The 16,393-nt window shown below is 43.4% G+C and overlaps 1 protein-coding gene and 1 pseudogene across 2 annotated transcripts in view; both read left to right on the top strand.

Moving 5' to 3' along the window:
* The first annotated feature begins 2,793 nt into the window (after positions 1–2,793).
* LOC110537138 (3'-5' exoribonuclease 1-like) lies at positions 2,794–6,080 on the top strand (annotated as a pseudogene). The gene is made up of 7 exons (XR_016484924.1): positions 2,794–2,930; positions 3,066–3,244; positions 3,665–3,887; positions 4,052–4,130; positions 4,249–4,358; positions 4,474–4,588; positions 4,707–6,080. The product of XR_016484924.1 is annotated as a 3'-5' exoribonuclease 1-like (transcript).
* A 342-nt stretch (positions 6,081–6,422) lies between these two features.
* Positions 6,423–16,393, top strand: part of LOC110537137 (malignant fibrous histiocytoma-amplified sequence 1 homolog) — a 40,268-nt gene continuing 30,297 nt past the window's right edge. The window contains exon 1 of the mRNA XM_021622938.3: positions 6,423–10,148. Coding sequence (XP_021478613.2) covers positions 7,223–10,148 — 2,926 coding nt within the window. The 5' untranslated portion in view covers positions 6,423–7,222. The remainder of the gene's footprint in view (positions 10,149–16,393) is intronic.

Below are 16,393 nucleotides of genomic sequence, written 5' to 3'. Positions count from 1 at the left end.
CCAGCTGGTCTGTGCATGCTCTGAAGATGCGGCTAGGGATGCCGTCTGAGCTGGCAGCTTTGTGAGGTTTAACACGCTTAAATGTCTTACTCAAGTCGGCCACGGAGAAGGAGACCCCACGGTCCTTGATAGCGGGCCGTGTCGTTGGCCCTGTGTTATCCTCAAAGTGGGCGAAGAAGGTGTTTAGCTTGTCCAGAAGCAAGAAGTCGGTGTCCGTGGCTGGTTTTCCCTTTGTAGTCCGTGATTGTCTGTAGACCCTGCCACATATGTCTCGTGTCTGAGCCCTTTGACTTGTCTCTATACTGATGTTGTGCCTGTTTGATTGCCTTGCGGATAAATACACTGTTTGTATTCAGCCATATTCCCAGTTACCTTTCCATGGTTAAATGCGGTGCCTCGCGCGTTCAGTTTTGCGCAAATGCTGCTAACTATCCACGGTTTCTGGTTAGGGTATGTTTTAATAGTCACAGTGGGTACAACATTTCCTATACACTTCCTGATGAACTCAGTCACCATATCCATGTATTCGTTGATGTTATTCTCAGAGGCAACCCGGAACATATCCCAGTCTGTGTGATCAAAACAATCTTGAAGTGTGGATTCCGATTGGTCAGACCACTGTTGAATAGTCCTTAGCACGGGTACTTCCTGTTTGAGTTTCTGCCTATAGGAAGGGAGGAGCAAAATTGAGTCGTGATCAGATTTGCCAAAGGAAGGGCGGGGGAGGGCCTCGTAGGCATCCCGGAAGTTGGAGTAGCAGTGGTCAAGTGTTTTAGCAGCACGAGTACGACAGTCAATGTGTTGATAGAACTTCGGTAGCGTTTTCCTCAAATTTGCTTTGTCAAAATCCCTAGCTACAAGAAATTCGGCCTTAGGATATGTGGTTTCCAGTTTGCATAAAGTCCAGTGAAGTTCGGCCACGGAGAAGGAGACCCCACGGTCCTTGATAGCGTGAAGTTCTTTGAGGGCCATTGTGGTATCGGCTTGAGGGGGAATATACACGGCTGTGACTACAACCAAAGATAATTATTTTGGGAGGTAATACGGTCAGCATTTGATTGTGAGGTATTCTAGGTCGAGTTTCTGTATGTTATCACGATCACACCACGAGTGGTTAATCATGAATAGTATTGGGGCACTTCCTGATGCCAAAAGTGTGCAAAGCTATCATCAAAGCAAAGGGTGGCTACTTTGAAGAATCTCAAATATAAAATATATTTTTGATTTGTTTAACACTTTTTTGGGTACGACATGATTCCATATGCGTTATTTCATAGTTTTGATGTCTTCACTATTATTCTACAATGTAGAAAATAGTCCAAATAAAGAAAAACCCTTGAATGAGTAGGTGTGTCAACTTTTGACTGGTACTGTATATACATACAATATTTAATTAGGATAAAAAAACGAAATAATTTGGACATTTTGAATCTAAAAACAGTTTTAAGTCAAACTCGTTAAGACCAAGTGGCGACAGTGTGTTGAGCCTGTGGATCCAGAAAGATTCCCATTGAAGAAGTTTCCTCTCAATGTCCCCTCCCCTGCGTGACATCTTGACCAATTCTATTCCAATGTATGTCAAAGAACTAATAGGATGTCCAGCTTGTACAAAATGAACAGCAACCAGAATTTTTTGTCTCACAAGTCGGTATATTGCTGCGGTACTCATTCCCTATGTAAGACAGACCGCAAGAACATTTCAATATGTAAACATTGGTTGACATGCAGGCTTTTGATCTTACATCTTCGTCCTGTGCAGGGGTGGGTAAATTAGTCACATTTGTACTTGAAACTGCATTGAGCACATTGGCCAAATTTGTAATTACCCTCCGGAACCTTGTCCAAGAAGTTTCCCTTTTCTCTGGTGGATAATCAAATTTGACCACAATGTCTTTCACGTTTTGGGGGTCTTCTAAAGACCATACTTGAGTGATATTTAAAGATGGGTTTCAATTGTGGGCCACTATCAATAATGTACCAGTGCTTCCTGATAATGTCTTTAAATGCCTTCCCCAATGGTGAATATTGGGTGAAGAGTGGGGGACATGTTCTGCGTTTTCTTTAACTTTTGGAAGAAGGCGTTCCAACTGTGTTAGCCCTTCAAAACGATCATTGGTATCTTTTGCCCAATTGTCTTTGTACCCCCTTTCCTTAAACCTTTGTATGGGGTACATGGTCTGTTTCTGGTAAGAAGCATCAGAGTTGCATACTCTTCTGGTGCGGCTGAATTGATTTACAGGGAGACTTTTAATAATTAGACGTGGAGGAAAACTCACCTCCAAGGAAGGTGTTCCTGTCCGTAGGTTTCCTATTGAGGAGGGGTCTGGATTCAGCACCACCTCTTGTTCTACCCGTGTGGCTAGATGGAGTAGGCCTACAGCGCCATCTACTGGTCGCGTCGGGGACAAGTTGTTGACAACTGTAATATTAGCCTATCCCTTTTTCTAACCTTAACCTCATTTTCCTAACCTGTTATGTACACAAACCATCTGTGCCGTCGACAAATAATGATTATCACCACACCGGAATGTTTGTTTATTTTTCACACACTATTACTTAACCAAATTATTCCGACAACGTGTCTTGTCAGAACAAGATTGGAAAACCATGAATAAAACAGTGGTTTTCTATTATCATATAACGTTGATCAGCGATACACTTCGGATATTAAAAAAAATGTCATGCGCGTAGTGGAGCACTGACGCGTGAAGAAAGCGCGGAAACAGTCAAGAGGACAGGATGATTGGCTGCCAACAACACAGTCAAGATACACCCTACCAGTTAGTTAGCAACTAGCAAGCCCCCCCCCCCCCCCCCCCCCCCAAATTGGTTGAGACAATCCTATGTCAAAAATGGAGGAATACAAAGAGAATATTCAAGACAGGGGTGGCAATGTGAAATTGTCCTCTAAACCGGAGGAAGATGACAAGGTTAGTAGCTACTGCTAGCTAGCTTGCAAGATTGGAGTAGAAATAGAATCCAGGGATATGTTAAACTAGCAAGGAAGCTACAGTACCTACTTATGTGACTAACATTGACGGTACATTCCTTCCTATATGTCAAAGTCTTGCATCAGATTCATAGTTTGTTGTAACATCGTTGAACCCGTCCCTCAAGCATCTCTTACTCACGGCGACTTCAGTGATCCTGTTTACAAAGAGATTGCTCTTGCAAATGGACATATCAACCGCATGAACAAGGATGAGCTTCGTGCCAAACTGGCAGAATTGAAGCTTGACACAAGGTATGTAGGAACACTTGTTTCAGTTGCTAAGGAATTGTGCTGTATGTAATCAAATACCACGTTACAATCCTGTAATTAGTGTAGTGTTTCAGCAGGAGATGGCTACAATCATAATCCATTGGAGACCAGGGGTGTAATCATTAGTCCATACTAAATCGAGATTTTTTTTTATTTGACAAATTCAGGTTGGTCTCTCCCCATTCTGTTTGCTCCTGTTTTTAAGAAACGTTTTGCAACAGAACCAGCTTCATGAATATGCCCCAGGATCTCTGTGTTAGGAAATCCCAGAGCTGCTAGACATGCCACTGAAGTTCCAAATCAACTGAATGTCAAATTAACCCTGTGTGTGTGTGTGTGTGTGTGTGTGTGTGTGTGTGTGTGTGTGTGTGTGTGTGTGTGTGTGTGTGTGTGTGTGTGTAGGGGTGTGAAGGATGTGATGAAGAAGCGGTTGAAGAACTACTACAAGAAACAGAAGCTGTCGATGCCGCAGTCTATAACAGCGGGTGAAGCCACGGATACCTACTACGACTACATCTGCGTGGTGGACTTTGAAGCAACGTGTGAACAGGACAACCCCGCTGACTTCACTCATGAAATCATTGAGTTCCCAATGGTTCTGCTCAACACGCACACTTTAGAGATTGTGAGTGGGAATGGAGGGGACATTGTTAGAAGCAATGCATTGTTAGGCTTGTGTGTACAATCATACAGGTCATAGATGTATAGACTTTCGATTTAACATTAGTTGTTGATGCAAATAATACACAAATGTTTTGGTATCATGATTGACACTGGTTTTACTTGTAGGAAGACACCTTTCAGGAATATGTCAGACCAGAAGTCAACACACAGCTGTCAGAGTTCTGTGTTGACAGGAATAACACAGGTGAGACACCAGGCATAGACATTGACTGAACTATTTTGAAGGACTTGAATAGTATGATTCAAAATACTTCACACAATGTAATGTTCATATAAGAGTTTGTAACTGTTTTTTTGGCCAGAAAATGGTGGATGAAGCAGACACGTTCCCTGATGTCCTTGAGCGGGTTGTGCTTTGGCTTCAGGAGAAAGAGCTTGGCACAAAATACAAATACACTCTTCTTACAGATGGGTACGTCAGTGTGGGCAGAGGGTACTAACACTGCTTTGGTGTATTAATGATAACGCTAGCAAGATATTAAGTGTTCTCATTAGTATACAACTATGTGCTTTTGTTATTTCCACAGATCTTGGGACATGAGCAAGTTCATGAACACCCAGTGCCGTTTAAATCGTCTCAGATTTCCACAGTTTGCAAAGAAGTGGATCAACATCAAAAAATTATACGGGAACTTCTATAAGGTTTTTTTTTGTTTTTTTTTGTATGATATGAAATTAGCTGAAATCTCTCTAAATGTAGAAGAATGTAAAGACATTCCTTAGATACACTATGTTGAGTAGAATCTTCCCTTTTCCACAGGTCCCTCGCACCCAGACCAAGCTGAGTTGCATGCTTGAGAAGCTGGGACTAAAATACGAGGGCCGCCCTCACTCTGGCCTGGATGGCTCACGCAATATCGGCCACATTGCAATGCGCATGCTGCAAGACGGCTGCCAACTGCGCATCAACGAGCGCATGCACGAAGGACAGCTGCGGACTGTGCCCAGCTCTGCCCCTGTGGAAGGAGCCCCACCCCCACATACCCCCGCAGCAGAGACTAGACCTCGGCTCTGCATCCCCTGGCTCTGAGAGTCCTGCATTGAGGCCTTCAAAGCAGGCATCCCATGTCTGTTTTACCCCCATGGCTTTAAAAAAAATCATAGCACTTTTCCCACTCAATCGAAGGGTCTGTTTTTTTTTCTCCAAATTGTGGGACTGTGTGGATAGTCGTTTAATTGGACTAGTAGTGCCACTTACCACAATGTGAATTTTGTTGCTGCCTTTTGACATCCTCTGTAGATTTCTACAGTAGGACTAAGACATATGCTAGGGATTTTCTTTAAAGACTGATTTTTAAATGGGTCTTTCATATTGTCTGAAAGCAAAAAAATCTTTGCTGCTAACTCTCGAAGGCTGTGTTTAAACAGGCAACCCACTTTGGATCTTTTGCCACTAATTAACTGTTTGACCAATCAGATCTCTTGCCCATAATTGGGTAAAAGATCAGTGGGCAAAAGAACACATATGGGCTGCTAGTGTAAAGCTGCCAAATTTACTTGACTGTGTCTGTTAGAGGCCTTGCATGAGTTTATTTTTACAGAGCACACAAGGCTTTTAAAATTGGTTCAAGACAATTGAGGATGTCGGCTTTAAGTTTGGTGTAAGCAATGCATGTACTTTTTGATTTACATTATACATTTTTGCACAAGCTCACATGCGAACAATGTCGGAACTATTTAGCTATTGTCTTAATACATATTTATTAGTAATAAAATAAATTGTTAACTCCAGTAATTATACTGACTTGTTACAAACCATACCAAGTAAAACAAAAAAATGTAAGCAACTAAAATGTACTTCTATTTTTCTATTAATTTCCTGATACTGGTAATTATATAAATGTATATTATTATACTGCTTAACTATTGCCTGTTCTGGTTAATAGGAGTTAGTAGTGGGTGATGTTCATTTTTAGCCTGCTTTCTTCACTTTCTGGTATAGTTTAGTTTAAAGGCCTTTGACAGTCCTTGACATGTATTGTCTGTCTGATTTTTGTTGTGCTGCTTTTTATAATCGATTTGAACTTGGACTCGATATACAGTGCCATTTGATCGATGGATAAGGACAATTGTTATACACACTAGCATAACATTTGCATAAAATATTTAAATGTACAATTGGTACAACCCCTAACATTTCTAACACGTATGTGCTTCATTGCATCAGGTTCAAGATAATTGGTTTTGTACATAACAAAAAGGACTAATCAAATTTCTACCATAAGCGGTAAATCTAGGATTTCTAGTTAAATGAAATACATTTCAACATTCTATACAATATGGTGACGTAATGGTTTTGCTAAACCCGGTGCAGTCGCGTAATAGCCATTAGATGGAGACAAAGCAGATAACGCGCCGAAAGAACACCTACTGTTTCCCATCAAGAGAAAGTGGTACATGTTTTGTATTTGTCCCAGTGAGTCATGTTTGCACCATGTAAATTTCAATGTCTGCTACTGAAAATAACCTTTTCGCAGAGAGATATTTTTTATCTTCCGCAATAACATATCTGGTGTTCGATCGAAATAGCATTGCAGAAACTACATTCTTTATACTCTGGTCTTTTTCTTATAAAATAATTTTATATCCAATCTGACCAGAATTATTATTAGCTTAATATAGAATAATACATGTAACTTTCTCAACTCAATGGGTGTGGAAAATAGATGTAAAAAGGTGATCTAAATAAAAAGGAAAACACCTATCGCTCTAGTCAAAAGACATATTCCTTTATTTAATCTTATAAATGTTCTTGCCTAGCAATAACAATACATTGTCATCATGGGCTGTCAATCGAGAACTAAACCAAGTAGGCAAAAAAATCTGACGCAGTGTTAATCTAGGCGTTGCTGCTGTTTCACTCCCCCTTGAGCAGTAAGGACTAGTTTGCGAGAGATCACAGGCAGAGAGATGAGCGAGGCACAGGGATGAGACATTGGCCGCTGTTTGATTTCATGCAATTTTTTTGATAATAGGACGCGATTGGATGCCACGATACTAGAGAATGTGCTGGCGAGGCCAGCCCAACCGTGTTCTAAAATGGATTTGAAATTGCGGTAGGTTTCCCTGTTCATTGTGCGGTCCGCGGCGGTAGATAAAGATGCGTGAAGCACTGCTGGCCAAATCCAGTATTGATTCGATTGAAAAGCATGATGTTTTCTTGTTCTTGCTCGAAATGGAATTACTGTCGTTTTCTCTGTTGTTTGGATTGTTCATGATAAGAACACTAATCGATGACACAAGGGCACCTAGACCACCATATTGCCAGGATAATTGATGATTCCTCCCAATGAAAACAAGGTGTCGGTCTGCAAAACCATGGGGGACAAGGATAACAATCTCAAAACGGCTAAATTGTGGAGAGATGCTGCTCTCCGCTCTAGGAAGCTGCGAAGCAACCAGCGACAGCTCACCCTCTGCTCCCAAAACAGGGAGAAGATCATTCTACCTGAAAATATAAGCGATATAGAGGTACTCAATCTGGGCAATAACTCGCTGCACGAGCTACCAGAAGGATTGGGGGCAACCCTCACAAACCTGCGTAGCCTTGTCCTCCGCAGGAACAAATTTGTCACAGTTCCTTTTGTGGTGTTTGAACTGGGTCCTCTTGTGGAACTGGACATGAGCCACAACTGCTTGGGCCACTTCTCTGAGGACATAGGCCTGCTGAAGGGGCTGAAAAAGCTCTGCATCAGTCACAACAACATCCAGTACCTGCCATCACAGATTGGGGCACTGCATTGTTTAGAGGAGCTGGACATAAGCTTCAATGACATATGTGATTTCCCCAGGTCCTTCTCACAGCTCAAGAGGCTCCGTTCTCTGGATGCTGATCACAACAAGCTGAACCAGTTTCCCCCAGAGATTCTTGCCCTCAGTGACATGGAGGAGCTCGACTGCTCTGGGAATACGTTTGCGTGTCTACCAGAGGACATCACTAAGCTGCAGTCCATCAAGAACCTGTGGCTCAGCAGCATTCACATCTCCACGTTACCAGATACGTTCTGTCACCTGCACAACCTAGAGAGCCTGATGCTGGACAGTAACAACCTCACAGCTCTGCCTCATTCCTTTGGCAACCTGCAGAGACTTAAAATGGTCAATCTATCATCTAATGAGCTTGAGGAGTTTCCCCAGGTTATCCTAAACATCACAGGACTAGAAGAGCTTTACCTGAGTAGAAATAAACTGTCTTTTGTTCCAGAGGAGATAGGCCAGCTGCGTAGGCTGGCAAACCTCTGGTTAGACAATAATAACATTACTTATCTGCCTGACTCCATTGTGGAGCTAAATAGATTGGAGGAGCTTGTTTTACAGGGTAACCAAATAGCCATACTTCCAGATAACTTTGGAAAACTTTCCAATGTAAACATTTGGAAAGTGAAGGATAACCCCCTCATCCAGCCTCCCTATGAGGTCTGTATGAAGGGGATCCCCTACATCGGTGCTTATCAAAAGGAACTTGCACATTCCCAGCTGGCTGTGAAGCCCAGGTTAAAACTGGTCCTGATGGGAATGAAAAACGCTGGGAAAACACAGCTCAGGCAGAGTGTTGTGAGTGAGCAGCAGGATGCCAACTCTGCTCGGGGAAACAAAGGGGTTGATGTGACTAACTGGGTAGCAGACGCCGATCGCAGTCTTACATTTTTAGTGTATGACCTGTCAGGGAAGCCAAACTATGACCTCATCAAACCTTTTTTTCTCTCACCTGGTGCTCTGTACATCCTCGTTGTGAATCTGAAAACATACTCACCCAAGAACTTTTACCCCCACGTGGGCTACTTCCTCCATCTCCTCAATGCCAAAGTGCCCCACGCTGTGGTCTGCATGGTGGGCACGCACAGAGACCTGTGTGGAGACATGGAGGTGGAGGGGAAGAACCTTGATATCCACAGACAGATTTCCCTGCAGGAGAAGTGGGACACCCATTGCCTGCGGAGCCTTGCCCACCAGGTGGACCAGGCCCTGGAGCAGGGCTACAACGTCCGCACCTCCAGCCCTCACATCCTCTTCTACGGCGTCACAGACAAGAACCTGAGACGGAAGAAAGCCCAGCTGCAGTACATGCTGAACCACAGGCTACAGATCCTGTCCCCTGTCCTGTGTGTCAGCTGCACAGAGAGCCAGATAAATATCCAGAGGCTGAGGGAGAAGCTCATGTCAGTGGCTGACCATCGCGACATCTTCCCCAACCTCCACCGCGTGCTGCCCAAGTCCTGGCAGATGCTGGAGGAGCTGCACTTTAAGCCCCAGGACCTGTGGCTCTCGTGGTGGGACTCTGCCCGTTTGGGCCTCCAGGCTGGGCTCACGGAGGACCGCCTGCAGAGTGCCCTGTCCTACCTACACGAGAGTGGGAAGCTACTCTACTTCGAGGACAGCCGGACACTAAAGGAGTATGTCTTTCACAACCTGCCACGCTTCATTGCCATCCTCAATGTCTTCTTCCAGAGGGATGAGTCCACACTGCTGGAGAGACTACTGTCGGACAGTGAGAAGGGGGACAAGAGGAGGACCAGTGTAGTTATAGATGGAGAGAACCTTAGGGCTACCCTTCTACAGCACCAAGTGGAGGGCTTCCTCAGCCACGGCCTCCTGCCTTCTAACATCATCCGGCTGCTCCTGAGACCTCTCATCCAAACCCAGCAGGACCTCCACCTCATCATGGAGCTGCTAGAGAAGATGGGGGTCTGCTACTGCATTAACAAGCCCCGCAGCAAGCCTCTGAACGGGGCCACCGTCTGGTACAAGTTCCCCAGCTATGTCAGCAATGAGGAGCCCCATGCCGAGGCCTGGGTGAACGGCAGCTCAGTGGCTGCTAGTCAGTTCTTCTCTGTGGAGCAGCTGCAGATTGAATACAGCTTCCCCTTTCTCTTCCCTCCTGGACTGTTTGCACGCTACAGTGTGCAGATCAACAGCCATGTGGTTCAGCGGTCAGACGGGAGGCACCAGATCTTTGCCTATCGCGGTAAAGTGCCTGTGGTGGTCAGTTACCAGCCGGCTCGGGGCAGGCTGCAGGCCGAGTCACTGTCCATAGCCAGCCATGCCTCCCTGCCAAATATCTGGACTGCTTGGCAAGCGATAATCCCACTGGTTGAGGAGCTGAATGTCCTTCTGCAGGAGTGGCCCGGGCTCTACTACACTGTTCATGTACTGTGTTCCAAGTGCCTCAAGAGAGGGTCACCCAACCCACACACCTTTCCGGGTAAATATGCTGTCCCTTCTATTTCTGACCCCCCCACCCCTCAGTTACCAGGGGTTTAGAATCATGGCATTATGGAAATATCTCATGGAAGGGACATCTGATACATTTTATTGGATGAAAGGGAATAATTAAATGCTAATAACAACGTTTCTTCCTATTATAAATGTCTAAAAACAATCTCTCGAGCTTTGATTGAGAAAGAGAAAACCATAATGTACATTCATGCACTGCCCTTGTTCTATATTCAAAAGAAATATGGGTTTATTGCTGTGGGTGAGAAGATAACTCTTTAGGTTGAAGTTCTATCAGTCAGTGGGGATGGAGGCTAAACAAGATGAGGTGGGTTCCAAACCCCACCTCAGAGACAGAAATTGGCCTCGTAGCTGTCTGTTCTGGGCCTCCTGCTGAGATCATGGACAAGTTCTGACATGGCTGTGTAGACTGAGAGTTGCCATGGCAATGCAACTGCCTTTGTTTTCTTATAATGTGACTAGAGTACAATAGATCATACAGCATAAGCAAGCCCATAGTCCGCTCTTTGTTATGATATAAATGATGCCATCCTGACATCCGTAGGTGTGTGTACGCACATATGGCAAAATCAGTAAAGATTTCCCTATTTGTGCTGTCAGTGGGAACATTGTGTACATTGTCTCATTACTATTATGATAATTTTGCTGTGATATCATCATATTACCTCCTCAGTGTGAATAGAGTACCTACTCCTTTTCCTCCCCCTATGTTATGACAAAGTCTGTCTGACTCTGAGATAATCTTTTTAAAATGTCTTTCCATTTTAAATAGGCCTTTTCACGCTGCAGATCTTGTTTGTATCTTGTGCTGAAGCAGTCTAGTGCTGGAGCTATGCGCCAACCAGGATTGTTGAGATCTCGTAATTTAGGTGTGGCCCTGAATTGAGCAGGCACAAGAATGACAGCTGGGTTTCTGCCAGCTGGATGGGTAGCTGTATCCACCCTATTCCCTGGCCTTCGTCTTATTTCTTCCTCATTTTCCCTGTGTCAGCTCCCCACATACTCTCGTTTTCACGCTCCGCTCCCCTCATCCACCTCGCTGGTCCAGGGAGCGCTTTGGCGGTCTTTGTGGATTAGTTCACGTCTGTGCCGTTGCTGGTTTGAATCATTAGACACGAGGCAGTGCTTTTTCAGAGCTCTTCCACTGGCATGCCTGGGCTTCCGGAGCAACTGTCAGTCTGACTGGTTTGGGAGCCGGGACACAGACCAGCCCCTACTATACTAATACACTGGAGCTTAGCTAGGCACATAAACTGGCTGGTAGATCAAAGTGAGGCAGTTCTCTGGCAGATACAGTATATGACATCTAGTCTAACTAGAAGAGGAGACATGGGAGGAAAATACAACACATTGTGCGTGTATGCCCTTGTAGTTTGCCACATTTCACAACATATACTGAGTATACAAAACATTAAGAACACCTGCTCATTCCATGACAGACTGACCAGGTGAATCCAGGTGAAAGCTATGATCCCTTGATATCACTTGTTAAATCCACTTCAATCAGTGTAGATGAAAGGGAGGAGACAGGTTAAAGAAGGATTTTTAAGACAATTGAGACAGTTTATGTATGTGTGCCATTCAGAGGGTGAAGGGGCAAGACAAAATATTTGTGCCTTTGAACAGGGTATGGTAGATGTTACATTCCCCAGCAAGAAAACCAAAAATGTCACTCAAACAGAAGAGGTAATTAACTAAGAGTCACTGACCAACAACCAAACAGGTGGGGTTTTAAAAGGGGTTCTGAAAGATACTCATGGGGGTGTCCACTGAAAGTTGACTAGCAACAATGAGCACCCACTAAATTTGCCCAAGAAGAGCAAAATAAAAACCCCACACCAAACTTAAAGACAGGAAGATAAATTATTGTTTGTCTAGCAATAAGAATAGGGAAAGCCAACTAAAGGTTTTAACCCTCAGTCTCTCAAGACAACTGTAGGACCAGCACAGGTGAAACACCTTCCCTCTAATGAGATGAGCAACCAGCACAGGTGTACTATAGACTGACTAACGAGGTGACACCAATCAGTGCACCTGACGTGCTAACTTCCAACCTGCAAGTATAAAATGGAAAAACCAAGGCCTGTAACATAGGTGCTGGTTTGTGTCAAGAACTGCAACACTGCTGGGTTTTTCACACTCAACAGTGTATCAAGAATGGTCCACCACCCAAAGGACATCCAGCCAACTTGACACAACTGTGGGAAGCATTGGAGTCAACATGGACCAGCATCCCTGTGGAACGTTTTTGTCACCTTGTAGAGTCAAAAGGCGTGGACAATTCAATATTAGGAAGGTGTTCCAAATATTTTATATATTCAGAGTAGACAGTAAGTTTAGCAAGATGATTGTCAACTGTTTTGGTGTACTAAACAGTTGCTTTTAATTTTAACTGTGTAGTAACTAGATGGCTTTGCTCATGTAAATGTACCACATTTCATGGCATGAATCGTTGTAATTTCTGCTAGATAGGAGGTAGTTACTTCACCACAATCTAGTCTTTCTGCTTGGCTAATGAAGTAAGGCTGGATGTGCTATCATACGCTGATGGTTTGGCTTGAGCTGAAAATAACTGTTTCTTTAGTGTCTGGACCAGAGAAAAACAACCCTGCCGTTATTTGGAAGGGTCAAAGCATTTCCTCTACTTTGTCGGCAACACATTTTTGTGAGGCAGCAATGTTATGGCATCTGATCTCTCATAAAGTTGAATGTTTATTCTTCTACAGTACAACTGCAACTTCCTCTACATTCTCTCTGTGCCAACTTCCATCCACACCAAGGCCTTCAACTGTCAATCTGGATACTTGGGAGACTTTGATCCAGTGAATGGGGTGGGAGAAGGAACAAAGGGAGGTGAACGTTTTGTTGATGGAGTGGGGGGTGTAATGTGTTACAGGTTAGTGATTGGAATTCTAGGAATTGATATTTAGCACTGTAGCCTACTCCCGACCCTCACCAACTGTAAGCTTCATAATTTAGACTGGCCAATATCTGAACTTGAACAACTGGAAGGGTGGACAGAGCTTCAAATATATGATGTGAATTTATTGTAAATTGGAAAAAGGGTATAGATTGTCTTCAATCCTTACAATGTTAGCATTCATTTAGAATGTTGCCATAATATTCATCAATGTATCCTAAATGAAGATCCCTCACTGATTCTCCCTTGGTTTTACGAGGGAGTTTGTTTTCATTGAGGTCCTAAGCCCTGGTATAGGTGGTAACCATAGAGATGTCCATTGTAGTATTCTAATTCCTAATTCTATGGTGGTAAAATCCTCCCTTGAGTGTTATCCTAGAGAGTTTAATGAGGGATTTATCCTAGATTTGCGTTGCGACAGGATGTGCTCGTCTGTTTGGCAGCTCCCTGAAGCACTTGGAATGCCCCACCCCCACCACTGTTCCCATGGTGTGTGTGTGTCAAGACCAGGTTAAGCAGAAGCAAACAGTGACTCAAGTACTTACTTTTGCAGGTGACTGGCTCTCAGCTGCACCTGTCTATCGCCACGGACTGTGCCCTGTTAATTGGAGCAACTCAATGGTTGCTGTTAGATTTCTCTCATGCATGCTGTCTGATGATTTCAGTTCCTTTAGAATGTGATGTGTGTCCCTTTGCCCCTGCTTTGTTCCCGTAAAGACATTTAAATTGACTACCTTTTCCACAACCTATTTGTCCTCTGTTTAGCTGCACAGCTTTTTATCTGTTAATATATAGACATATTTTTGGCTGCTGCTGCTTGTTGATTCACTTTTAGGGCTCCTCTCTCTGTTTGACTGAACATGGCAGGCTCTTGAATACACTCATTCTTCTGTGAAATCTTTAGAGAAGACCTCTATTGCAATAACCTTTACTTGCATCTGTTTCCTGCGAAATCTCTGAATCAAAGGCATACATTCCTGTTTCTATTCATGACCTGATCTGCCTCTGTATGGCTGGAAAAAGTCTCAGCTATGCAGATCACTTTTCCACCTACATGATGTAACTTCTCCAACCTTATGGTGTGTGTGTGTGTTAACATATGTTTGTTGTGTAAGCGAGAGAGAGTCTGTGCTTGTGACTGTGTGACTGCATTTGTTAAATGACAGAATGAGGGTTGTGAGTGAGTAGTGGTCCTGTGTAGCTCTGTTGGTAGATCATGGCTCTTGCAATGCTAGGGTTATGGGTTTGATTCCCACAGGGGACCAGTATGAAAATATATGGACTCACTACTTTAAGTCACTCTGCTAAATTACTTAATTACTTCCACACACATCAAGATTGGTTCATTGCTGATCTGACAGTTAATAACAGTTATCGTGAACTGAAAGGATGTGATAGACTGTTCAAATAGCCCTAGTTTTGGTGGAATTGTCATTGACCTCCACCTGGGGGATTTCATGGGAAAAACAGTCCTGCTTGTTTATGAAGGTCATTTGGTGAGTTCTTTCTGGTGAGCAACTCCTGTGTCAGACCAGATGTAGATTTGGTCACTGGTGCTATATATGTTTGTAGGTTATTGGAACAGTGGATATTTTGGTCCCATTGCATACCTTGAGCTTAACAATGTTGCTGTGTTTTGAACTGGGTGTTGTAGACCTACAGACAGACTGATTTGAAAAGGTTCAGCTTCAGACCCGACATTGGGCTAGTTTGTATATAGGGTCCCCTAGACCTGTTTTGTTAAGTCATCACCCTGTTGCATCATTCAGGGTCATTCATGTGATGCTGGTGTTGAGTACAGCATCCACATGGGGTTAACCTGAGGACAAGGGTGTCCATTATGAAATCGTGGCACCCGGACATTCGACCCGCAGCATTTTAATTTACCAGACATTTGAGAAATTTATCAGACCCATATGCATTGGGTGCATAAATGATTATGGCATCCACCCATGGTGCTCAGAATAACAAAAATCACATTTTAAATTATGGTAATTCATCTTAACAGAACATGCAAGTCGAGGATGTAACAAAGTGCGCCCGTTTTACTGAATTCTGATGCGGACTTCGAAAATGTTAGCTTTGAAAATGTTAGCGTAACTGTCCACATTTACTTTCCCTCGGTCAACAACATGAGTAATGAACAACAAAATCACTAGCCTACATTAATCTCCCACAGTAGAAAAGGTGACCTATTCTATTGGTCAGCTTGTCGAGAAATAAATAGCCTATTCTAGACAGACTCTGGGACAGTTGTGGGACGATAGAACCTAAATTCATACAACCAGTAGGCCTAGGCTACATAAAAAAAGTTAAAAAGCAATGAGTCTGATGCAACCGATCAGAACATTTAGCTTAAAATGTTGATAAACTATTAGTTCTTCACATTATAAGCGCAGCAATGCTCACAAGGCCATAGTCTAGATGCAAATGTTAGTTTAATAATACAATTAGCAGGAAAACACTGGTGTCAAAGTACATGAGAGAAATAGGTTACTGATGAAGCCTGCCTTTGCATTTCAATGGCGATTTGGAAGTGTGCTTCAGTTATTCTACCGGTTGAGAAATGGGCCTAAAAGTAATATCTCTTTTTAATCGTGGCCATCAAAACTATTTTTAACACACGATTGCAGTTTTAGAATTGTTGTGCAATGATTGGGTTCATAAAAATGCTGTCAGACAGATTTACCGCTCAAAGGCGCTGTATCTTCATGCTGTGTATGTGTGATAAGTTGCATAACAAATATATACACACGCAGCAATTTAATTCCACTAAATTATACAAATGAACCCATAGACCGATAAGTATGACTGGTTAAATATACGTATTTCCAGCAATGAATAGGCAAAAAAACATTATTTCTCAAAGGGAAAATTGGTCGGTGGAAGTTTTATTTATCGGCTTTTCAAAAAATAAAATAACGGAAACCCTGCTGAGGACATGCCCTGGGGCTTTGCTGGAGGTACGGTATATGTTTCTGAAAAACCGAGCAGATCAAAGTGTGTGTGTGTGTGTGTGTGTGTGCAGATATCCGAGCTGCCGTCAGTCGACCCTGAGTGGGAGACGTGTGAGAAACCAGAACCTGATCTCTGGCTGGACGCCCACGGTCTGCCCTTTTCCAGTACAATACCACAACCTGCTCACTGCCTGGCCAACTGCTTAGTACTCTAAGAATAGCTGTACAGTAACATTACAACAAATATATTTGGCCCGCTGGCCTATCAGCTTGACAACCTGTGAACTACTTAGCATAAATGGTGCAATTACATCCCAAGATGTTAACCAACATAGA

Source organism: Oncorhynchus mykiss, chromosome 12 (assembly GCF_057628025.1).
Source record: "Oncorhynchus mykiss isolate SJ-2025 chromosome 12, ASM5762802v1, whole genome shotgun sequence".
NCBI classification, from domain to species: Eukaryota; Metazoa; Chordata; class Actinopteri; order Salmoniformes; family Salmonidae; genus Oncorhynchus; species Oncorhynchus mykiss.
This window is presented reverse-complemented; position numbering and strand designations above follow the sequence as displayed.